This window comes from Elgaria multicarinata, chromosome 1 (assembly GCF_023053635.1).
Source record: "Elgaria multicarinata webbii isolate HBS135686 ecotype San Diego chromosome 1, rElgMul1.1.pri, whole genome shotgun sequence".
In the NCBI taxonomy this organism is placed as follows: Eukaryota; Metazoa; Chordata; class Lepidosauria; order Squamata; family Anguidae; genus Elgaria; species Elgaria multicarinata.
The window spans coordinates 61,812,112-61,837,141 of NC_086171.1; the positions used below are offsets into that span (position 1 = coordinate 61,812,112).

Consider the following 25,030-nt stretch of genomic DNA (forward strand, 5'->3'; position numbering starts at 1 on the left):
TCATGGGTTGCAAATGCTAAACATACTGAATTATAACAAATAATGCACTTTTGACTGCAGCTCGAAGAATCCAGAGGAAGCTGAGCTTGAAGACACACTCAATCAAGTGGTAAGTTTTTTTCATACTAAGATGTTTTCGGCTTTCAAGCAATTTGGGTTGCAGACTGTTTTAGAGTGAATATTGAAGACTGACAGGATACTGTAGGAAAACATATCATTTGAGATGCTTATATTTTGGATATAGTTATGTTTTGAAAGTAAATTCTAAAAATACATGCTCTTTCCAGATGGTTGTCTTCAAGTATATTGAAGACAAAGACGTGTTTCAGAAATTCTATGCCAAAATGTTGGCAAAGCGGCTTGTACACCAGAACAGTGCGAGTGATGATGCTGAAGCAAGCATGATCTCCAAACTGAAGGCAAGTTGTCTTTTCCTTTCTTTCTTTACCAGAACGACATTGTGAAATAAAGCTGGTAAAATACATAAATATGGTTTGCGCTGTTTAACATATTTGTGTGAATGTACTAGGATTCTTACACTTTCAGATTCCTGTTGCCAGAATTTCTCCTTATGTGATCAGCCTCCAGACCTAAGCAAGTGGTGCTACAGTGGTTCACTAATCTTCCATAGTGAACATTTGTGTGAATCACTGAAGCTGATACATTAAAGCATCCCTTGACCGAAGAACTTGACCACCCTGGTATATGGCAGCCCCTGTAAACTCTGTCAAACAGCAGCTTCTGGTGACCCGTTAGTGTGCAGTAGTTGTCATACAAAGGTCTGAATTCTTTCTGCATATTGTTGCAAAAGTCTGCCACTGCCAATAGCTGGGAATAGCTGCACAATGGAATTTAAGGTGGCTGCCTTATCAAGATCTTAAATCAGCCCTTTGTTTTGTTCCAGTAACAGTCTTGCAAATATCAAGTGGCTATATATGGAGTGTGAACATTGTTCTGTCTAGTTCATGTGTCAACTCTGACTGGCACCAGCCCTCCAAGATCTTAAGCAGAGATCTTCCCCAGCCTTGCCACTTGAGATCTTTTTAAGGGGGCATGTTGGGAAATTGAACCTGTGGTCTTCTGCATGCAAAAGAAATGTTCTACCACTAAGCTATGGCTTCTCAACTCCCAGTGGAAGTTACAAGCTGGCTTTTTTTAAAACCACCTTCCTTGCCCATGAAAGGAAGTAAGGGTCAAAAAAACTAACCACCCAAGTTTTCCGTTTTTCAGATGTTTCCCTTTTAAAGTTGCTGCTCTTATGCTAGTTCAGTTAGGCAAAACCTTTTCGATTGATGAGAATATTGTTGATATTACCAGCTGCACCTCAGATGTACTTTAGACTTAATCAAATATTTGCCTTTTATGGTAAAGTATAGTGAAGTGTTCTTGACAGAGGGAAATGTACTTTCAAGCATGTGTCATATTAAATTTTATTATTAGTTTTATTTCCAATTATTATCCTACTTTTCTATTCTAAAATAAATTTCTCAAAAGCAGCCCACAACATTAAAACATACAAAACAATATAAAACGTTAACAATAAAAATTACATCATTGAATACTTGCAGCAGCAAAACCATAAAATTTTAGTCAAGTAAAAAGGCATCCTAAAAGCATAGTAGGATAAATGTTATTTATGTATTCTTTAGTGTGCCAGCAGCAATTTCTAGAAGACTACTGGTCTCAGATGCTCAAACTAATTAAGATGGCTGGGTTTATTTATTTATTTGATCTTTCTAACCTCTCAGGTATGGAGCTGGTTTGTTGAATATGTAATCTTGTAATTAGTTTCTATTATTCCAGAATTTGGAAGCTGGACCCTACAATAGAATGAATGCATTGCAGGATGCTTTTCTTCCTCTCTCAAAATGCACGACCTTACAATATTGTTCTGTGATTCATTGCAGCAAGCTTGTGGCTTTGAGTATACCTCAAAACTTCAGAGGATGTTCCAAGATATTGGTGTAAGCAAAGACTTGAATGAGCAGTTCAAAAAGCACCTGTCCAATTCGGAGCCGTTAGATTGTAAGTAAAGTTCAATGAAATTATCTGTGTTAACACTGAATTATTGAATGGTCCAGATTTCTTATATCCAGTGAAGAAAGTGAACAGTTGCTGAATATCTGAAATACTTGCTTATTGTATATTATGGCAAAATATGCAGGAGTCCAGGTTGTGTATTACAAGCAGAGAGGAGGGTCAAGCAAAGTGCAGCATGCCAAAAGTGTTGCCTTCTAGCTCAGGGAACTTATTTAGTTGACTCAAATAAGAAATGTATTGGACACACTAGTTGTGCAAATGGAAATATTTGTTGCTGGTTGGTTGAATTGGGCAAGATCTATAGTTCCAAAAGTGATCTGTTAGATCCTGAGCTCAAGAAACATGCCTATGATCTCCCCATAAAAAATTCTCCCAGCTCTAAAAGCACAGTCGCCTCCTTGTTTTTCTATATCGTTTTTGAAGCATATTTATGCTGAGACTATAATACCAGAAGAATATATTTACCTAGCTAATTAATTCTTTGCTTTTCTCTTCCAGTGGACTTTAGCATACAGGTTCTGAGCTCTGGATCCTGGCCCTTCCAAATGTCTTGTGCGTTTGCTCTCCCCTCTGAGGTGAGGCCACCTTAGTCTTTAAGCTTATGTTTCAGTTTACAGGAAAATTGTAATATTCTCTGTGGCCAGTGGCAAAAAGGAAGCATGGTTAAGCCAAGATTACAACTGGCAAAGTATTTTTAAATGTAGATGTTTGCCTGCTTTGTGCGCCATATCTCTTTATATCTACATGTACGGTTCAGTGAACGCTTGCTACCTAGTGTTCCAGTCAACTGGATCAGACCATACTAATGGAAGTAGTATGTATATTTCTTCTTAACTGCTTGAAACAATGGCCTTATTAATTCTTTGTCTGTTATGTCAGGGGTACATGTACCTAATGAAATACTGCATCTCACATAGGAGAAGTCATGTAGTTTTAACTGTGGTGTCATTTGTCCAAATATTGTAATTTGTAATTTCTAACCTCACCAAAGCTTTCATTTCATGAGCTTTCTAGTTGCAATAAGCCATCTGCACAAGACAGAATACTTCCTGTTAAAATAGATTTCTGAGGATGATGAGATACATATACAAAATAGGGAATGTTATCATCTATCCTAATTATTTTGCATCTCTCCACTGATACGGTTTTAGTATTTTTCGTTGTGAAGCCGTGCCATTTTAAAAATTCTGCGGGACTGAATGTAGTCTTTGAGAGTCCCTTATGCATTTTTTTTTAGAATTCTGCATTCAGTACTGTAATTCCTTTGATACCATTGGACTTTGTTGTTTGTGATTAACTCCACACTTTTAGAGCCACCTGTTGAGTGATTAAGATAGTTTTCTGACTTCCATATACCTTGTCTCTTGGTTTTTATAATGGACCTGAGGAATAGGGTGATAGGGGAAGGTCTTGGGGTGCTCCTATTCCAGTAGTCATGGGCAGAGGGGCAGATGATGCTGGGTAGGGATGTGCTCCGCTTCTAATCGGACCTGCGAATTAGAAGCGGAGCGGGGGGCTTCGCCTGCCCTTAAGGCGGAAGTGAAGAGGATTGGGGGGGCGGAGCGTGGCGAAGAGGACCGAGGTGAAGGCGGATCCTTCGCCTCGATCCGGAGCTCCGCCGGAAAGGTAAGTGGGGTTTACCGGGCCCTGCCGCTGTCACTGTCGCCCATGCTGCGACAGCGGCAGGGCCCGGTAACCACCACCCCCGCCCTCCTCTCCCTTACCTGCCGACGGACCGCGGACAGGCAGGTAAGGCCCCCCTCTCCCTTGGTCCCTTACCGGGCTGTGCCGCCGTCGCCGCATGGGCAGCGACGGCGGCAGGACCCGGTAACCCCCCCCCCCCTGCCCTCCTCTCCCTTACCTGCCTCCATCCGCGGTCCGTCGGCGTCTTCAATTGAGCCCGCGGTTCAACCAGGAAGTCTGGCTTGTGGCCCAGACTTCCTGGTTGAACTGCAGGCTCAATTGAAGACACCGACGGACCGCGGACGGAGGCAGGTAAGGCCCCCCCCTCCCCCTTGGTCCCTTACCGGGCTCTGCCGCCGTCGCCGCACGGGCGGCGATGGCGGCAGGGCCCAGTAAACCTCCCGCCCTCCTCTCCCGGCCTTACCTGGCGCCACTCCCCTCCACTGCGGAGCTCCGATTCAGAGCCGGAGCTCCGCGGCGAAGAGGAGCGGAGTATGGGCGGAGCAGCGCGGTGTGGAGCGGGCCGACCCGAAATTTTCAGATCGGCCCGCGGGGTGGAGCGGGGGGGTCCGTGCACACCCCTAGTGCTGGGGGTTGAAGAGGCAAGAGTAAGAAAACATCTGAGAGCTATCCTCTCTTCTGGTCTCTTTCCTCCCCACCCCACCCAGCTCAACCGGTGGGTTTTCGGTTGTGCTGCCAACTTGCCCTCTGGCTTTCTGGTGCTGCTTTTTAATACCAAGGTGGCCTATAATAAGCTAGCAATCATCTACAATTTAATCGTAGATGAAGGGACCGACCTAGGGTGTATCATCAAGACGTGGTTGGATGAGCTGGGAGCAGTTGATTTTACCCAGCTTTGTCTGCCTGGGTACACATTTCAGCTTCTACATTCCTGAGGGTCTGGGAGTTGCTATCATCTAAAAGACTCTTATCTCCCCCACTAGGGGAGATACTGCTTGATACAGGGTTTGAGTGTTTGCACCTGGTGTTTGGTCAGAGTTGAGGATACTGTTGGGGTGCTGACCACACTGCACTTGTCAGTCTCCCTGCCCTAGCTAGCTGAGGTGATACCTTGGGCATGATATTAAAAACCCAAGGGATGTCACTCTCCACATTGGGGATCTAGCTCAAGACCTCAAGACAATTATGAGGCTCAAATGCACTCTGCAGGCCATTCTCTGGATCTGGGATTTTTAACCAGGTGGGAAGTGAATAGTCTGGAATTGTGAGTGGTGTTCTGTGAGCGTGTTGTCATGGTTAGATCACTTCCTGGTGAAGTTTAGATTAGCAGTAGCTAATCCTCTCCACTGGCTGGTACTCCTATTAAAGCCATGGTGTCACTATGGAGAGTGTTTTGACATAATCGCTCCCAAGCATCCTCTCCTGTGATGTAGACCCCAATTTGTTCTCTGGTTTATTGAAGAGGCAAAAGATATGAAACAGGCAGGACAACTGGAAAGCAGATTGCACTGGATGCAGGTAAAAACACATTATCATGAATAGTTTGTGACAGCGGCAAATCACTATTAGTTCACCGCCACCATTACATTCTCAAGTAGCTGTCCTGCAGAGCTTGTTTGGGTCGTAAATGGGATATTATAATCAGACCTTTTTGGGGAAGTGGGAGATCCCTTCGGATGACTGATGTGACAATTTTGCTAGGCGTTTTGAGGGTTAAATTGATCTAATTTACCTTGTGCTTGGCATTGTTATTAATACAATTCCTGCAGAGGTGTTCAAAGCACCATGTACTCTGATGTTATGAGATCCATTTCAGTTGTGGCCTGAGGATGTGGACATTGTGTTTGGATGTCCAAATACTGCCAACCGCCTGTATTTTTGACTCCTGCATGTCTTGGCTATTAACATCTAGTCACAAGGGGCTGACTGAGTGGGTCCAAGAGGTAGTTAATGCTTATTTGCAAGGTGGTTAATGCTTTGTGTATTAGCATTACAGACTACAGTTGTGTAGCCCCTCCTTAAGAAGCTCTGTTTAGACCTGGGAGACTAATTATAACTACTGCCCAGTGATGAATATTATTACTGCTTGAGAAGGGAAGGTGGCAGTTCAACTCCAAGCGCTTTTGGACAAAGCAGATTAACTGGAGCCATTTCATTCTAGGTTCAGGCCTGAGTTGGACACTGAAACAGCCTTGGTCACCCTGATGGATGACCGGTATTGGGAGAAGGACAAGGGGACTGCAACCCTATTAATTTTCGTGATTCTCTTTGATATGATTGAACGTCTGTGGTGTTTTCTAGAATGGGTGCTGTGGAATTGGAGTAGAAGGCACAGTGATACAGTGGCACCGTTCTTACCTTCAGGGTTGGTTTCAGAAAATAGTATTGTGGGGGTTCTGTTCAACTTCATGACTTCTATGCTGTGGGTTCCCTCAAGATTTCATCTTGTCCCCTGTGCTTTTTAACATCTAAATGAAGTTGATAGGTGATGTCATCAGGGGTTTGGAGAGAAGTGCCGTCAGTATGGCAATGACACTTAACCTGACATCAGGCTGTTATGGTGCTGGACTGGTGCATGAAATAGTAGTGGGCTGGATGAGGGCCAAAAAACTGAAGCTGAATCCTGACCAGACAGAGGTGCTGTCGGAAGGTGCTTCTTATGTCCAGGAATTAGGTGTACAACTTGTACTAGATAGGGTTGCACTCCCCATGAAAAAGCAGCTATGTAGCTTAGGCCCTTTAGGAATACTTTAGTGCTACTTCTCGGTCCAGCATTGTCATTTGAGGTTCAGGTGACCTTGTTGGTGTGGAGCAGGGATAGTCTGGCCAGTGAGCCATGTGCTGGTAACCTCCTGACTGGGTTAATGTAATGGGGCGGCCCTTGAAGATTACTTGGAAGCTTCAGTTAGTGCAAAATAAAGATGTTGGGATTTTAACTGGTACCACCAGATAGGATCATGTTACACCAATTCTTGAAGAGAAAAATTGGCTGCATATTTGCTTCTGAGTTCAGTTCAAGGTGGTGGTGTTTACCTTTAAAGCTCTTAATGGCTTGGAATACGCAAGGGATTTCTTCTTCCTATACCAACCTGCCCATGTCTTAAGATCCTCAGAGGAGTCCCTTCCCTAGATTTCTTTACTAAGAGAAGTTTGTTGTATACAAGAGAGAGGGGCTTCTCAGTGGTGGTTCCCCATCTTTGGAATGCCTTACCTGTTGAAGCTTGACTGGTGCAGTTAATACTATCATTTTGACACTAGATTAAATCTTTTCTTCTTTTCTTCTTTTTTTTGCTCGGGCATTTTAGTTTTAAGCTGCTTTATGCTCAAGTCTCTTCTGCTTTTTTTATGCCTCTGATTTGTTTTTATTAAGTTTTCTGATTTTACTGCATTTATGACATGTTTTAGTTTTTATGGTGCTTGTATATTGGCGTGGTAGGATGAAGGGTGGTTTTAAAGTATTTTCAATAGGCAAGCTTTGAATCTCTACAATAAGGGAAAGGGCGGGGGGAGAGAGATAAAAGAAAGAAAGAAGGAAACTTGTTTTTAGCCTGAATTCATTAATACAAGCTGAAGACAGTCTTTCTGCTGTGACACAGGAGCCACAACAAATGAAAGTTGTATCCACATGGAAGTTCACAAATCAGCAAGGCAACACACAGCCCAAATAATGCAGCAAAAGTGCACTGTGGTCAGTGTGGAACTATTTGTGACTTTGGATATTCATCAGACATTGCTTTCCAAAATAATATTTGCAGAGGTTAAGCAGAACCCATCACTGGTGGCACCATTTTGGCCCTATCTGTTGCTACGCTCCGGTACTATTGCTGACTGCTTTGCAAGTGAAAGTTCTTAAACCTCAGACCCCTGGGAAGTTCTCATAATCAGGTTTATTGCATTGTATGAAAGCTGTGCAAGAGAATGACTGTACTTCACACAGCTCCCATTCATTTTAATAGAGCTTGTGCAGGAGAACTTTCCAGTTGTTTGTGCCTTTCATCCTTCCTATGTACTTTTTTGTGAAGACGCTTCTCAATGAAAGATGATCTAGCTCAATTTTAAAACTAGGCAGAGTGTATTTAGGATTAGAAACATGAAATTAACACTTGTGATTGTATCTTGTTTTGTTTTTGAAATATACAGCTGGAACGCAGTTACCAGAGATTTACTGCTTTTTATGCTAGTCGCCATAGTGGAAGAAAATTGACCTGGTTGTATCAGCTATCCAAAGGGGAACTAGTTACCAATTGCTTCAAAAACAGATACACGTTACAGGTAAGGTGCACCTTGTGTTGGTAGAAAGGGAGCTGCAGCTCTCGCCTACATTCATTTTTATGCTATATATAGAAGTTTTGAAGCTTCCACTTCCTCCTCCCTCCCCAAATACTATTTTCACTTCTTTAATGCCCATGCTTGGACCTGTATTATTAAGTTCTATACTAATGAGATACCGTGAACATACACTACGAAATCACACACTCTTATTATAGGTCTTCCTGAGCCCTTGGCAGAAGGGATTTTTTAATTACACATTTAAAGCATCAGATTTGGCTGAAAGCATCTGACACTCGATAAAACGGGCTGAAAATGAAGACTAGATAAGATTCTGTTAACTTGTTGGTTGCGTTCCCTGAAGCTCTTTAAGCACTCACTCTGTGGGCAAAAAGAGGCTTTTGCAAAACAGCAGGATTGGATTCAGAACCTGCACTTTTGTGAAAGATCAGGAAATAGGAAGACCTTTCCCAACAGGCATTTATATGAAACAGCAAATATGAAACGAAGAACAGTCCAGGAGATCAGGCTTTGTTCTGGTTTCCTTGCTTTGTTTGTGGAGCAGTTAAATTCCTTCCAAGTCACTTGAATTTTCATTCAAATAAAACTTTTGTCCTACTTTTCCCTCCCAAAGGCATCTACATTCCAGATGGCAATTCTACTGCAGTATAACACAGAAGATGCTTATACAGTTCAGCAGCTGACAGACAGTACTCAGATAAAAATGGTGAGCTTGTATCATGTTAATGGTTGCTTAAGTTACCCAATTTTAATTTTATTTTTGCTCTGGGCCAGTAGACACCTTGTGGTAGTTCTTGCTTTTCTTATATTCCTGAAGTCTATTTTCTTTTACCTCTAGAGTTTCATTAGGTGAAACATTCAGTATCTTAAAGATTTGTTCTCAGTTTTAAACCTAAATATGTTTCTAGCTTTTATCACTGAAGATGGGCTTCAAAGTCATTAGTACGGCTAAAGTCGTGCACTGAGTATGCAGCCCTTTAGGTTACCAGAAGAGTAAAACTCTATGTACTGATACAATCTTTGCACAGAAGGTTCCCGCTTTCTTCCCCATCAGCTGCAAAGCGTATATAGCAAAGAGATTAATTATGTACTTTACTTACTACAAATGGTATGAAGGATTAATTCTTCTTTTCCCTTCTGATTATAGGATATTTTAGCACAGGTTCTACAGATTTTGCTAAAATCAAAGTTGCTGGTAAGTGCTCTTGGTTGCAGATGGGAGAGGGTGAGACATATTTTTTTAATATTTTCTTACATCATTTCTATTGTTTCTTCTTAGGTTTTGGAAGATGAAAATGCAAATGTTGATGAAGTGGAGTTGAAACCAGACACCTTAATAAAACTGTATCTTGGTTACAAAAAGTAAGGAAGATCAAGTAGTTTAAACCACATATATGCATTACCATAGCAGGTTCCCAGAGCTTTTGTTCTTTTTAGGACTGTGGGTAGAAATTGTCTGAAAAGCTCCATAACGAGGTTTCCTGTCAGAGTCCCCCATTCAGCCACAGACACACAGCTACATTATTAACATGGCAAATGAACAAGCACTTTCCTAGAATTGAACCAAATACATATATTTGGCTATCATTAGATACGTTAGTGAATTGCTACGTTGCCGTTTGACTATAGTCAAGGCGGGAATGTAAGTCGTACATCCCAGTTTGACAGTGTGAGCAAGGCATAAATTGTGTAAAATGTGTTCTAGTTGCAGTACTTTTTTAACGTTGAATATTGTTTTGCATTTAATTAGTTTTGCAAGAGTCAAAGGAAGAAAGGATGTGAAGCCTGAGAGTCACAGGGACCTCTAAATGCCTCTTGCCCAAATGCTTTCTCAGCTATCAATAGACTGATATCTACCCTATTCTTTGTGAGAATCCTATACGAGTGTGGGGCTTTCATTTGCTTGGCAGCTGGCCATGCTCTGTAACGGACTGATCACTAACCTTGAAAGTAACTGGAAATGCCCCAACTTGCAGAGCTCAGTATCCGTGTCAGATTTGTTGCATTCGCAAGCAGGGTAACTGCATGTTTTCAAATGCTTTTGTGCATACAACCATGAAGGTTAGAAACGTATCTTTTAAAGCCCATGTTCTAGTTCCTGTGCTGTGAGTGCTGGTAACCCCCCAGCCATGGCAATAGTTCCCCAAAGGAAAGGTTGCTTACATTGTTTGTGGGAAAAGGAAGGTATGCATGGTCTTGAAGAGCTGAGATCTAAAAGCAAAGGTCTTTAAAAGCGATTTTAAAATCTATTCGGAGGAAAGGAATAATCAACTTTGCCACAACTAAAAAAAATGTAATAAAAGCTAAACATGGTGTAGTACAAATTGCCATGTGTAAAGAGTGGGGAAACAGAGCATATAGTGAACGTGATGGATCCATTTATAAGTGAGCTGAGAGTATGCTATAATCATATGGCACCTCAGGTAGCTCAACACATAAGACTAGCCTAATAGAAGAAGTGCTGCTAGAGCTAAAATCTGAGTTAAAAGAGGCTATTTGCCTAGTGGATTACATCAAAGCAAAAAAAAATAATCTGCATGATATGGATATTAAAGCATGCATAGCTGATTCTGGGGGTTGTTTGGTAAAAACAGTCAATTCTGGTTTTGCATATTTTACTCTTTAATAAGAACTAAGATGTACCATGAGCAGTTTCTTCATTGTGTGTCAGTTTCAAAGTAATGTGTAGAATGAGGGAGTGAAGCGGCCTTGTCACTGACCGAAATTTGAGATCAGAATGTAGCGGGCTACATGATTGAGCAGCACCAACGTGGTGCTGTCCAGATGTTTTGGACTACTACTCTTGAGAATTCCTGATAGTTGGCCATACTGGCTTGTGCATGGGGCCGTTTAGGGCAGGCAAACTGCCCACAGCCTAATTTCAAAAAGTGTTTGCAGTTGAGAGATTGAGAGCGCTGGCAAGAGTGATCTGTCCCTCCCCTGGCAGCCCACTGGATGGAGAAGGAAAGAGAGTGAAGGGATTGTCAGAGAGAGAGGAAGGAGAGGAAAGGGAGCAACCCAGCTGCTTGAGGCTGCTTTGGTCCTGCCCCTGACAGATTACTCAAGGAAATGCAGTACATAATATGGGGGGTGGGGGGAAGCCCCATCCCTGGTTTAGATCAGTTTTTTTCTCTACTACCAAGAAAACAGTGTTTTACCTGAATGTAAGACTTCCTAAGGATTTCAATAGCTTTTTATTTGTGTCCTGTAGAGTAAAGCCATTTATCTGCTTAACCTTTTCTTGGCAGCAAAAAACTGCGGGTGAATATAAATGTGCCAATGAAGACTGAGCAAAAGCAGGAGCAGGAAACTACACACAAGAACATAGAAGAAGACAGGAAACTACTGATCCAGGTAACTTTGGTGCAGGTGGCCCAGGAACTCGTACCATGAACAAAAATTCTTAATATTGCTGATCTTTCTTTTGTGGCTTTCCCCTGGGTATGGCAGGATTATGTATTTTTGCTTTTAATAGAGAGCCTTAGAACTGCTGTACAGTAGTTATAAGTGGTTAGCAGCTCTTTTGTGGCTGAAGTTGGGTAGGAATGTGGCAAGGACCCCTTATGAATTGAAATGTCTTCTGCTAAATGGCAGAGAATTCTAATTGGAGTCCCATGACAACTAAAGTTGCTCTGTCCCCAGGGCTGAAATTGTGGACAGAGGTTTGTGCCAATTGTGGGCATACCTATTTTCATGGACATAAGCTTAAAATGTACATAACCAGTCAAACCATTGGTCCATATAGCCAAGTATGGTCTATTCAGACTGGTTTCTGAAGGCCTCTGGTCTTTTTGAGCCCTGCTGCCCGAGGTCTGTTTTAACTGGAAATAACTGGAATTGAACGTGGGCTCTTCTATGTGCAAAATATGTGTGCTACTGCTACTACTGAACTCTCCACTAATAGAAAGACAGGTTACTTACCTGTAATTGTGGCTCTTCGAGTGGTCATCTATGCAGTGACACAGAGGGCTCTGTGCCTGTACAGAGCTTTGATCAGGAACCTTTTATAGCTGAAGATAACTTCAGCGGAAACCCTGCCCTATTGTCCCAGTGTGCATGCCCCTGTTGTCCCAGCATGCATGTCACCTATTCCCTCAGTTCTTTGAGACCACTGAAAGCAACATCAAAACCAAAGGAAATTTCAGTATCATAGATGTAGATACCGAAGTGGGGATGGTCGGTGGTTGTATGAATGTACAGATGACCACTTGAAGAATTACAGTTACATCTAAGCAATCTGACTTTCTTCTTCATGGTCTCTGTGCATCACACATATGGCTAATTATCAAGCAGGCTTACCAGAGGTGGGGTTGGTGTCTTATTGCAAAACAGCCGATTATGCAGCAAGTCCAAAGGAACAGACAGCTCCTTGCAGACATCCAGCCTGAAGTGACTGATAAAAGTTGATTGTCTCGTTCAGGTAGGCATAGTTCTGGAAGTGGAACATCTTTACTAGATGCCACCAACATAGCCATCACCTGGATAGAGTGAGTTCTAACAAGATCCAAGACCAGAAGTCCCACAAATTCTTGAGCCAGCTTGATGGTACAAACTGTTCAGGAGGTGAATCTTTGAGACAATACTGTCAATCCCTGTCATTTGTTTCTATAGCAGAGGATCAAATGAGGTGATTTACAAAAAAAAACTTTGTTTAAGATGTGTAGAAAACCAGTGCACATCTTGCATCCAAGGTGTGCAGGGTAGATTCAACACGAGTTGAAAGAGAGGGGAGGGGAAGGCTGATAAAACAATGTCTTGATTTAGATAGGAATTAGAGACAACTATAGGGAGAAACATATAGTTGGGATGGAAAACCACCTTATCACAATTGAATGTCAGATAAGGGAGATCAACTCTCAAAGTCCAAAGTTCACTGGACCTATGGGCCAAAGTGATTACCACAAGGAAAGCCATTCTCCAGGAAAACAGGCCAAGGTCCACGATTTCCAATGTTTGAATAGCTCGAAGTCAGAAACTGCAGATTCCATGTTTGTGCCAGGCATCAGATTGGTGGAACGAGATTATAGACTTGCCAGATAAACTGTTTGACCAGAGGGTGTGTGAAGACCAACACTCCATCCACTGACTGATGAAAGACAGAAATTGCTGCTAGATAAAATCTTTAAAAAGACAAAGATCAGCCTCTTGTGCAGAGACAAAACAAACAAAACCACGGTGCAACGGCAATGAACTGTATTGAACCCATGTACATTCGCAGAGGTAGGCATCATAGCAAGACCAAATGGCAACGCCCAAAACTGGAATGCCTCAGTAGATTGCAAATTGAAGGAAATACCAATGGCCCTCGTTGATGGAGATGTCGAACTAGATCTATACACACAATCCAATCCCCTTTGTGAAGCAGAGGAAGAATGGAAGCACACATAACCATCTGGAAGTGCTTGAGGTCATGTACAAATTGGTCAAAGGGCTCCTGCTATCCAGCTTTAGAACAGTGAAATAGTGGGAGTGGAACCCATCATGAAGTTGGTACTTTGGGATCCTCTCAGTTGCTCCCTTTTCTAGAAGGATATCTACTTCTATTAACAACACTTCCAAAGAAGCAGTGATTTTGAGAGGGCTGTTTGGAGGGAGACTGTCATACTTAATTTTATAACCCTTCTGGGTAATAGTGAGGACCCATAAATTTGACGTTTGTTTCTGTGCTTGGAGAAAGAGCAAAAGATGAGTGCTTCTCTTAGCAAACAAAGAGGCTTTGAGGCTGCCACAGTGGTGGTTGCAAGAGAACTGAGGGAATAGGTGGGAACTACTGCAGGCATGTGCACTGAGACATTGAGGGTTTTAGCCAAAACACCCAGCTATAGAAGGCTCCTGATAAAGGCTTTGCACAGGTGCAGACCCTAGATGTGTGATGTACAAAGACCATGAAGAACTGTCCATGGGCAGATTGCATACTAAGACTTTGCTGCTCCAAACGGACTGTACTTTTTCCTGCATTAACCGCTGAGCCAGGTCTCCATATTATAAACTTAGTTTGTGCTGTGGGAGATGCTTTTTCAATCTCATGACTGTCGCTTTGAGGGAATTGCTCATTGCAAATTTGTGTGCAAATTTACACAAGCCAAATGATACTGCTCTCACCATAAATGTATTTTGCTACCAAGGAATTTAAGATTGTGTGTTGCAAATGAGCCAGATTGAGTTGAATTGATTTAGAGATCCTTAAGATTGCATGTTATTTTTTTGTTCAAAATTTGTAACCCAGATTAGCATTCATTCTTCATTTAAGTACAAATATTTCTGTATACTTTCCGTGATTGGTCAGAAATCTTTGGTAAGCTTGACTAGGATGACACTATTCCTAAAAATGTATTTTTTTGCATGTTAGGCTGCTATTGTAAGGATTATGAAGATGAGAAAGGTTCTTAAACATCAGCAGTTGCTTGGAGAAGTGCTCACACAGCTGTCATCAAGATTCAAGCCACGAGTTCCAGTAATAAAGGTTTGTCTAAAGAGTGGTACAGGAAAAGAAGCCTTTTCTTTTAGCTATGCAAATCTTGACATGCACATTTGCAGCAAGGTTATTGAATAGTAACGCTTCACTTTTTAAAAATAGTGTGGCAACTAAGCTTATACTTTCAGAGAAAGCCAGGAACGATTTGAACCATTACACATTTTGGTGTAAAATGTTCAGCAGTATCTTAAAAATTCCCAGATCAATGTTGTGTTTAACTGTTTTAGAAGTCTAGAGGAGTTGCTAATATTTTTGTCCACCCTCTGTGATTCAGTCCTTTTGAAATAAACCATCTTTACTGGTCAGATAAAACCAGCAGTTCACTTTGGCTAGATAGAGCGCCTGCTGAACATGTTCCATCTCTGTGCTCATTCCCTTTACATTTAATTTAATTTGGGTTTTGTGATGGTCCAGAATTATTACAAAACGAGAGTTGCCATTTCTTCCAGCCTGTCCCCTATCATTTCCTATGCTACTTTGGTGTATGCTTCAGTATAGTGCTATATTTCTGTGGGTTGGATCCATGGCAACCCCTTCAGCCCTCTGAAAATTCTATATATAATCAGGAGATTCTGTTGAATGGGGTGAGTTGGAGTGAAGGGGGATCCCCAGAAGGGGGAGCTCCTCCTGCAGAAGGCAGATCCAAGTGCTATTTCTCACATGCTGTTGCAACATGTTTTTAAGTTTGTAGGACACAGGAAGGATCTCTTAACTTTTCTTATAGAATAGCTGTAAACAGTAACAAACCTTCCATGGTTTTCTTTCCATTTTCAGAAATGCATTGACATTCTAATAGAGAAGGAGTACTTGGAGCGTGTGGATGGTGAGAAGGACACCTACAGTTACTTGGCTTAACAGTTTTTAGCGGTTGTCTCTATGACACTCAAATAGTTACACGATTGAAAGAAAGAGAATGGAACTTGTTGGCCTGCTGCCGTCTGGACCTCCATTTTTATAACTGAGACCAGGACTTCCATCCGCTAGTCTTGGAATTACATCAGACCTGCTCAGGATTGATACATTTCAAGTATGTAAATATGGACACCAATGCCATTTAACCTAATTTAAGAACAGAACGGAATCTGAAACCTTCTCCACTGGAGGTTGCATGCTACTGCATTTAAATCAATACATTGGCTATACAACAAAAAGCTGTTGCCCCAGGCAGCACTTATACATGTTGGCAGCACTTTGAGAGTCTAACTTGGGCCCATGTGTAATCTGCTATGAAAAATCATTTGTATAGTGTGTTTCATTTTTTAATGTGTGAAATAAAAAATAAAAAATTTCTGTACAAGTTGCTTTGGTTTTATTGTTAAGTTCCATGAGTTATCTTTCTTAAATGTAAATAAAAGGTATAATGATTATGAAAGCCAGATTAAGTGGGTACTGTTTTGCTTTCAATATTGTTCCTAGTGACTTCAAGCAAAACACATTGCTAAGCTCAAAAATTACAATCGTATCTGTTATCCTTTGGTATTTTGTGTAGTGGGAAGAAAAAACAATTTATTAAGCTAAGGTTTATTGAGTATTCTTCATGAGAGGTTCTGATTGGTAGTGACCGAGAAGTCAGTTGTGTTTTACTAGATTCCTGATCAGGAATCATTGTATTGCTTGTTAGGTTGTACCTTGATTGCACTTTCAATCCCCTCTCCTTATTTTATCCTTGGAATAGCTCTGTGATATTATCTGAGAGGTAATGACTAGGACAAATGAACTTTACTGGCTCTTGTAAACCGATGGCAAGGAAGACATTTTTAGTTCCAAACCATGTCTCTGTAACTGAAGCTTTTTTAAACACGCTTCCCTTTTAAGAAGTGAGCCAAAGTAGACTAGTAGCTTCAAAGGATCGTTACAGGCCAAAACTTGCATAGCTTAAAAAAATAATAATCAAAGAACAGTGAATTTGAATTAGAGACCAGAGTTTTTCTGTCATTGTGCACACTGCTTTTTTCACCCTAAACAGACATTTAATCTAATCTTGTACCTATCCCTTATTTAAAGGAAGTAGACCATTTAAATTCAAAGTTCAAGTATCCTTTATTCAAGGTTCAAAATGTACCACACTGCATTATTGCAAAAGTTCAATGGTACAAAACATGTTGCAGCTGGTGAGAAGGCAATAAAAAGTTGATTTTTAGGATTTGTCACTATAAATTATGGGTACAGTACTTTGCAAATTCTGCATTCCAAATTGCATCAATTCAGTCTTCCAAAACGATTGCCCACAGTACTAGAAACTCCTGAAGATAAGGCAGCTGTTTTATAGGAGGTAGCTGGTATCAAGGGATTTCCATTTCTCTTTCAATGCCTACATATTTAAGGGCATCAGCTTGACTGTATCTGAAACAAAACACATAATTTGTATTTAATTTATTTTGACTGGTAACCATCATGAGAAACCTTCCGGTTCAAAAGACAGTACAGAAAACATAAAGAGTTACTCCTGCACCCAGTTAGGAAGTTTCTGAAATCCAGATTCCACACTCTGCATTCCATTTTTTTGTCAATAGGATTAGCAAGTAAAAATATTCTGATGTCCTAAATACTGAAACACTCGTGAATGAGAAGTTGATTTTTGATTATGTTTAGCACTAAACATGTTGTACCTACCTATAATCAAAAAACAGCTCTTCACCAGTCTGAATGGCTCTCTTAGCAAATATGCCTATTCTGTGATCTCCATTAACCATCATGACTGTAAAACAAAAAGTGGAGTTGAGGCAAAGCTTTATAAATATAACAGAGAACTACTTAAATGGCTTGCTCATTTAGCTGTTCTCTTGTAAAAAATTAAGTACTCACCTTTTGCATAGCAATTGGGATTGACTGAATGGTTTGCAAATCTTATTTTGTTACCCTTCCGTGTTGCATCAACCACAAAATCTAAATTTAAAAAAGTGGTTAGAATGTTCACAACAGACTGAAAAGTGGTGACATGGATAATATTTACTGAAGTGGTTTGTCTAGCAGTTGCTACAGTTAAAATACTACAGCCATTACTTTGACTTGTAGCTTGCTATGGACTACTACAATAGGTAGGAAGTCTTGATGTTTTGAAACAAGTAGAAGTTTAGCTTGCTTGTATTCCATTAAGTATCCCTAATGCTACAGCAAGGCTTATTTTACAAAATGTTTTCTTTCAAACGTGGATATTCTTCGGTCACTAATTAATACTTGTCCTATTTTCCTAATATGCCATCCTTGCTGTTTCATCACACCATCTAAAATGGTGTAGGTCATTAAATTCTATACAGTTCTGATATGGTTGCTGCGTTCAGACTATATGGATAGTCAACAGTGGGGTAATAATCAGCTCAACAGTTCCCATACTCCCCACACAACATGATAATAACCGTGGTGTGTATTAGGATCAGCGTTGACTTAGTCCACACTGAGTTGATACATTCATCCCCCGCCCTGTCTCCCCCTCTCAGTTCTCCTGCTAGCATCCATCAGCTATTACTGCAAAAAATCTATTCTGTTGGCTGGACTAAAGCGGCAGCCATAGCTTTAACTGTTCTTGCCTTGTGACTCTGGCTGACAAAATAACCAACGGTGTCTGAGGAAATAACCCAACACTGTCCTCCACATAACACGATAACCCATGGTGGGTTAAATAACCAACCACCAACTATTTAACTACCATGGATTATCATGTTGTCTGAACCCAGTCATTGTCTCAAGTGAGGACCTAGAGTGTACTTGGCTGGAAACCGCATTTAACACCATGCTTCCTACCCTGGGATAAGTTGAGTTGTGAACAGGCTGATACAATGCAGAAGCGTTAAGGACAACTCACATACCATTATTCAAATTGAACAGAAAACTGCACATGTATTTGTCATATACTTTCCCTCTTCTGTCTGCTTCATCCTGAGAAATAATCTGAAAGTAAAATTTAAGAGATGGCTTTGATAACCTAGTGACACAAGCAGATATAGCATTTTCTTTTTCTCCCAACCTACCAGCTGTAAGTTTGCAAAACAGCTGAGTGCTAAAATTGTCTATTGATCCTACTGAAGGCTTTTTATTAAGTATTTTGTTTCTTACCTCACCACAATATTCAGAGATGAATTCATTTTTCTGCACTGGATCCTTAATGAAAATCCCCCAGCCTGCCACGTCAGAAGGTGCTAGCAGCAAATGCTGGAACGGATAGAAAAAGTGTCTTAGTTAACGTGTCTATTGTGAAAATGCTTAACCCTAACCAAATACACCTTATAAAAAGGTACAGCAGCTGCAGTAAAGTAACTGCTGCTTTACTCACACATGTTCCCATGAATGGCATACTCATGTGAACAGTATGACACTGCAGTGTGGTCTTGTAGAAGATCACAGGTATGCTAAGAAAATGCAATTTTAAACCACAGAAGTTGCTATTGTGAACTTCTGTTGAGTCTGCACTTTAGACTTCCATTTTTCATTTAGTCTTTTGTAAACGTTTGCACTAGTTCTAATACCTCCAGAACTTTATTTGTATACCAGTTTTCAAAGTTACCACACAGACTGAGTTTGCATGTAACCAACACACACAGGAGTGAGCAAGTGCACTGCCTCCTGCTCAATCACATCCACTTTACATTCAGTTTAGATAACAACCAAGGAACATGTCTGGTGGTTTGGGATCACCACTGGGATGTTGCAAGGGAAACAACCCAAGAGTTTTAACCCAACACTCTGGGATTTTCCCCAGAGGTATACACACATCATGCCAAATAAGAGAGGAATGGCGCGTTCCTGTATCATTTTCTAATTCAGATACAAAGCTGGAAGCAGTGCACTTGCTCGCTCCCGGTTGGCCCCACAAACGATGAGATGATGTTATGCAATACAATCGATTTCGGAACTGCAGGTGTCTTAGCAACCCTGCTCTAAAGCAAGACGGGATTGCAACTGTTTTATTTATTATTGCATTTATATCGCACCTTTTTTCCTCCAAGGAGCCCAAGGCAGTGTACATAATCCTCCTCCTCTCTACTTTAGCCTCACAACAACAACTCTGTGAGGTAGGCAGGGCTGAGAATCTTTGACTGGCCCAAAGTCACCCAGTGGGTTTCCATGGCCGAGTGGGGACTAGAACCCGGATCTCCTGACTCCCAGTCCAACACCTTAGCCACTACACCACACTGTTAAAATCATATCCCAATAAGTAATAGCACTAGAGCAGTATTTCATTCAGACGGTATCTGTTTTGCTATTAAGCAAAATGTAGAAGGAAGTTCTCTACAAGCCACGTTGCCATAAATAGGACCTGTGCAAGCACATTACTAGTTTGAACAGAAATGATCCATGAACTGTCCCCATAACACATGCTGCATAGACATCCACATTTCAATTTTAGCATTTACTTGATGAAAACTAGTCCACGGCTTTGGTATACAAACTTCCACTGGCCTTTATTTCATTTTCCCACCAAAATGAGTATTTATACATGCCATACAATGGAAATCTACTGTGTATTGCCATAATCTCTAATCCAGAGATCTTGAAACTGTGAGTCGCAGGGCCAAATTCTATTTCAGAGCAGCTCTCACAGGCTGCATTGATTGGGGGGAGGGGGGCAAAAATAACAGCATACTGAAGCTTATCAGTAACTAGTCCTTAGGAAAGGCATTTCAACCTTTTAAAATGGCGAGGGGGAGAGAAACTAAGCAAAGCAGCAAACCATCAAATGATTGGAGGTTGGGGAAGGGGAGTGGGGCCAAGAGAAGGCTGAGTGGCCATCTGGGAAACCCTGGAGAGCTAGATTTAGCACCTCCTTTTGAAGTTCTGCACCGTGGCTCTAATCCTATTTGTTTGACATGAAGTTGTAATTAAAATAAGCACTCTATAAGCTAAAACACAACACTTCTAAACAGATACATTTACACACACTAGTGCAAGTGAAGCCATCAAGGGATTATATTCATGTTTCCATGATAAGGTAATTTGTAATGTTGCTGTAATATAGAAACCGCCTGCGCTATGGCAGGATTGGCACATAATCATGTTAGATTTGTGTTAAATTACCCCCAGGAAAATCCACATTTAATTCCAGGCTGTTTTGAAGAACTTGTGCTAGTGACAATATAGACATTACCTTGGCAAGCAGGAAATGTGTGTCACCAGATTCTAGCAGGGTCAATATTTTGATCAATGGAGTTGTCAACAGGTAGTTTATACAAGCTCTGAATACGCAGTTTCACACATTTTGCTACTGCAATCATAGGGTTATTCTCCCTCCGTTTTGGGGTGGGGGGAAGATAGGAACAGCCACTATAAAGGTTCTCTAATAAACTAAATCATATGTAACTCCAAGTAGCATGTTAAGTAGAAATCATTTTCACTTTCTGGGCAGTGAAAGCTCTTGGGGGATCCCTGCTCTATAGAAGACAGACATTTTGCTGTTTCGTTCGGTATTAACAGGGATAAAATGTGTCGGTTATGAATTAAAAAAAAGATGAACTACCTTTTTGGATCCTCTCTGAATGCTGCAGTTCTTGCAAGACACATTTTTGCTGTCCCAGTGATCAGCTGCTCCACATGTCAAGCAGAGATCCGGATCACACTCACGTACAGCCAAGTAGCAAGGACACTGCTTAGTGTTACATTGTGCTTTGCAGCGGCATCCGGGAAACCTGTTTTGGCCTTTTAAAGAGAACAAAGCAGAAAACTGAATCAACTTTATATTTTGCATGAAACAGGCTTGCCTAGTACCTAACTCCTGATTCTGATTGTTGGATTCCCGAAACAGTACTTTATAAGCCCATTTCCTGGTGATTGAATGAGACCAGTGCTTAAATCATGTGAGCCACCCTACTGAAATTATGCACAAGCATCAAAATGAAGCATGCACCGGGAGAGTTACAAAATGTCAATTAAGCTTCAATCTCACAATTGATAAGCTTAGTACACTGAAACTTCATTTACACATCAGTGTGAGCTGGCCAAAGAGTTTTACTTATTTCAGCATGAAAAAAAAAGAAATGGTTAGCCTTTAAAGTGTCAGACTTTCCCCCCTTTTTATAGCAAACCACTACCTTAAAATACCAAATCTATGATTTAATGCTGTTTAGGCATGCACGGCAACTACATATGCAGTTGGAGCTGTCTTGGTTTTTAATGCAACAGCTCCAAACACTCCAGAATGTTTGGTATTTAAAAAGCATTTTGCCACATAACAGACCTATTCAGACAGCACACTAAGCCATGAATAGGTTGCTAATCCTTTTGCAGCAAATAGTTAGTGAGCATGTTCACACGACATACTAAGCCATAATGTTTGGCTCAAAATGCTTAACCACAATGGTCTGAACAGGGTTGATCTGTTAGAACTTTGCTGCAAGAATTTTTAATTATTATTTTTTTAAAAAAACTACCTCCTGTGTATGTGGTCCTCCTCTACATCCCTATGTTACTTTAGTGGGCACTGAATCAGGAACACATTATGTAGTGGAGTGTACAACATATTTATTTTAATGTGAATTCCTTGAGAGGACAAATGCACAACAATAGGGCCTATTTTTTCCAACATGCCAATAGCAAGAACGTTGACAAAAATCAAATCTGGAACTAACCATAGCAAGAGCACATTTTCTGTCCTAATTTCCAACCCCCCTAGGACAGTGCCCTTTGAATTTCCCATCATCTACAAACTTTCCACATTTGTTGAGGAACCCGTTTGTTACAGGTGATTGGGGAACTTGTTGCAGGGCACCAGCCAGACCAGTTATCCCTAAACAACACCCAATGTGAAATGAGGGGGGCAGGTGCCAGGACCATGGCAGGTACAAAGGCGTGACGGACCCCTTCCCCCCCCCCACGTGCTACAGTCCCAATCTGAACTGGACCCCCGCACAAGGTATTTTGGGTGGGGTAACACACCCATGCAAAGACAAACTATACATGAAAAACGACACATCTCGCTTGGCCCAAAGGCTTCCCCAACAAGACAGGGAATTCCCCACAACTCTTAAAACCCACCAACTCATCCAAGCATTTTGACTTCTTCAGATCAGATATACATTTCACAAATCACTTACATTCTGAACTGCACTGACAGAACTTCTCACAGAAGTTCTGAGCAATGACACAGGGGCAGGAGCTGTCACAAGGCTGACGTGGGTGATCACATGGCTGGTAGTTGTAAACATGATTGGATGACCCATCTGAACAAAAAATAATGTTTAGAAGGGTTTAGAAAGAGCAAATTTGATCGAAGAAATTAAAAATACAACTCTCATCTCCCCAACCCCCACAAAAGCCCTTACATATTTTTGTCAGGGCATTAAATGGACGACGACAACGACCAGAATACAGAGCATCTTAATTGCATAGTTTTCCTATGTTCTCAGCCTTTTCCTGCATTGGGTATCACCCAGCAACATTTAGCGCTATAAGGGCACAATCCTAGGGAGTGTTATCCTAGGATAGCGTAGATCTCATACTTCACCACTGGAGAGGGAGGTCCACTTTCAGGAGCCTCTTCTGTGCTCAATCAGAGTGGGCCAAAGGGGTGCAAAGCCCTTCCATTATCACAGCATGCTCTCTAGAATTGGGGAGTGGGGAGACTACACGAGCTGTGGAGTTGGCAGTTTTATTGCCCTTCCTTTGAGAGAAATGGGAGGGGGTTAATTTCACCACCAACTGTGGGCTCTAAAGGCTAAAAGAACCCCTCACACCGCTACCCAGGAAAAGCACTTTCATAAGAAATTAGTTTGGCCGCTACAGAGTTTCAACCAAATACCCTGATTGCTTTATCTGTCCCACTGATTTCAATGAGAATGTAGCAAAGGCTTACAATTCTCCCACTGAATCTCTCCCAAACTCAACTTGGTACTTTAACCGAGCCTTTTCTTCATTATTTTACAATGCAGTTAAGGCTACTTTGAATGTTATTCCCCCCCTCTTTTTTATATAAACTTTGAATGTTATGAATGTCGTAACACAGAAAGCACTTCTGTGCAGGAAAAAAACCCATGAAAACTGTATACACATCATCACATGTAATGACTGATCATGTCTAATTCACAGTTGTGGTTTTGATGTTTAGGAAATCTATGATATAAGAAGGAGTCTTTACTATGTGTTATTATCTTAATGGGTCAAAACTCTACAGCTTAGTTTAAATAAATGTGCATGTGAAATATTGGCTAAACTGCAGAATAACGACTTTTAAAAAAATGCAGCAACAGTTTATGGAAAAATCTGATAAAATGATATAAAAGCCTCCTAATTCAACCACTATCAGATCTTTCTCCTGAGGTATTTTATTGATGTAATTTGATTTGAACCCCACCTTTCTACCAAAAATGGCACTCAAGGCAGCTTACAATCACTAATAAAACTTGATAAAAATAAGCAAATACATTAAAACACAATTAAAACAGCAATTTAAAAACAGTTAAAGCCTATTATTCAAATATCAATTATAGATTAATTACTTGTACCCACCCCTGAGAATCAAACTATTTATGTTAGGTCTTTTCAACAAACAAACTTCTTTGAATCAGCTCTATGCTGAAGGGGAGAAAGAACCTGAGTTCCATTTAGTTTTGGCTTCTTAAATTTTCATTAGGATACAAGGTTAAGAGTTTTAGAGATTTGAGATTCTATGAAAGTGATTTTGGAATTATTTTATAGTGTAAACTGCTGACTTTTCAACTCAGTTTATATTATGAGCTTAGGCCTCTATATGTGGTTTATGTGCATCTATCTTTGATAGTTTGATTTTTTAAAAAATTAACATGATAAAATGCAGAGCAGTAAAGCAGCAGTTTCTGCAGCTCAAACTCTCCCCACGGCCTGAGTTCGATCTCAACGGAAGCTGGTTTCAGGCAGCCGGCTCGGGTCGACTCAGCCTTCCATCCTCCCGAGATCGGTAAAATGAGTACCCAGTTATCTGGGGGAAAAGTAATCATGGCCAGGGAAGGCAACGGCAAACCACCCCACTATAAGGCCTGCCAAGAAAACGTCAGCGAAAGCTGGCGTCCCTCCAAGAGTCAGTAATGACTCAGTGCTTGCACGAGAGGTTCCCTTCTTTTCCTTCCTTCTATCAACTAGTTTTGTGTTTATTATGTAGTTGTATTAACAATGTAGGATGATGCAATCACTGCTACTTGAACAAAGCAAAATGTGAATTACATTCATTTGCCGTATTTCCAGAGGTCCACCTGTATCATAAACATAAGTATCTCCAAGTTCACCAGAGCTCTCCCATTCATATCAAGGGGCAGTTCTGTGCACACATCACTTTGTACAAGTGATATGGTTCCCTTAATGGAAGTAAGTGGACAAGCTGTGGCCAGGAATCACCCTGTGTACATTGGGGGGGGGGGGGGGGAAACCCATCTTACAAAGATTTACTCGATCAGAGAATGTGTTAGCTCTGGTTCCCCATGTAGTTCAGTATTTTTCTTGTTTTAAAAAACAAAACCAGAAATAGAATTCAAAATTTCATGACATAAAAGTTGAATGTAAAGATGCTAACCCTTCTTCAGCTGTATCTTTCTGCAATGAGCAGCCCACAACCTGTAAAAACACAAACACACAGTAAGGCTGACAGGCTGTATTTAGCTGGAAAATGCAGCTGAGTCGAGC

At 41.0% G+C, this 25,030-nt stretch overlaps 2 protein-coding genes across 4 annotated transcripts in view; one reads left to right on the forward strand and one right to left on the reverse strand.

The window, feature by feature from the left end:
* CUL1 (cullin 1) overlaps positions 1 to 15,750 on the forward strand; it is a 57,117-nt gene extending 41,367 nt beyond the window's left edge. Inside the window, exons 12-22 of the mRNA XM_063129056.1 lie at positions 61 to 109; positions 288 to 423; positions 1,912 to 2,025; positions 2,539 to 2,615; positions 7,825 to 7,956; positions 8,588 to 8,680; positions 9,122 to 9,169; positions 9,254 to 9,336; positions 11,223 to 11,328; positions 14,324 to 14,437; positions 15,224 to 15,750. Of these exons, the coding sequence (XP_062985126.1) occupies positions 61 to 109; positions 288 to 423; positions 1,912 to 2,025; positions 2,539 to 2,615; positions 7,825 to 7,956; positions 8,588 to 8,680; positions 9,122 to 9,169; positions 9,254 to 9,336; positions 11,223 to 11,328; positions 14,324 to 14,437; positions 15,224 to 15,304 (1,033 nt within the window). The 3' untranslated portion in view covers positions 15,305 to 15,750. The remainder of the gene's footprint in view (positions 1 to 60; positions 110 to 287; positions 424 to 1,911; positions 2,026 to 2,538; positions 2,616 to 7,824; positions 7,957 to 8,587; positions 8,681 to 9,121; positions 9,170 to 9,253; positions 9,337 to 11,222; positions 11,329 to 14,323; positions 14,438 to 15,223) is intronic.
* Positions 15,751 to 16,478: 728 nt separating this feature from the next.
* Positions 16,479 to 25,030, reverse strand: part of EZH2 (enhancer of zeste 2 polycomb repressive complex 2 subunit) — a 60,946-nt gene continuing 52,394 nt past the window's right edge. For all 3 annotated transcript variants that reach the window (XM_063129105.1, XM_063129096.1, XM_063129113.1), the window contains 8 exons: positions 24,921 to 24,961; positions 22,474 to 22,599; positions 20,901 to 21,079; positions 18,503 to 18,598; positions 18,256 to 18,337; positions 17,255 to 17,335; positions 17,063 to 17,147; positions 16,479 to 16,792 (listed from right to left, as the gene is read on the reverse strand). In XM_063129105.1, coding sequence (XP_062985175.1) covers positions 16,732 to 16,792; positions 17,063 to 17,147; positions 17,255 to 17,335; positions 18,256 to 18,337; positions 18,503 to 18,598; positions 20,901 to 21,079; positions 22,474 to 22,599; positions 24,921 to 24,961 — 751 coding nt within the window. In that variant the 3' untranslated portion in view covers positions 16,479 to 16,731. The remainder of the gene's footprint in view (positions 16,793 to 17,062; positions 17,148 to 17,254; positions 17,336 to 18,255; positions 18,338 to 18,502; positions 18,599 to 20,900; positions 21,080 to 22,473; positions 22,600 to 24,920; positions 24,962 to 25,030) is intronic.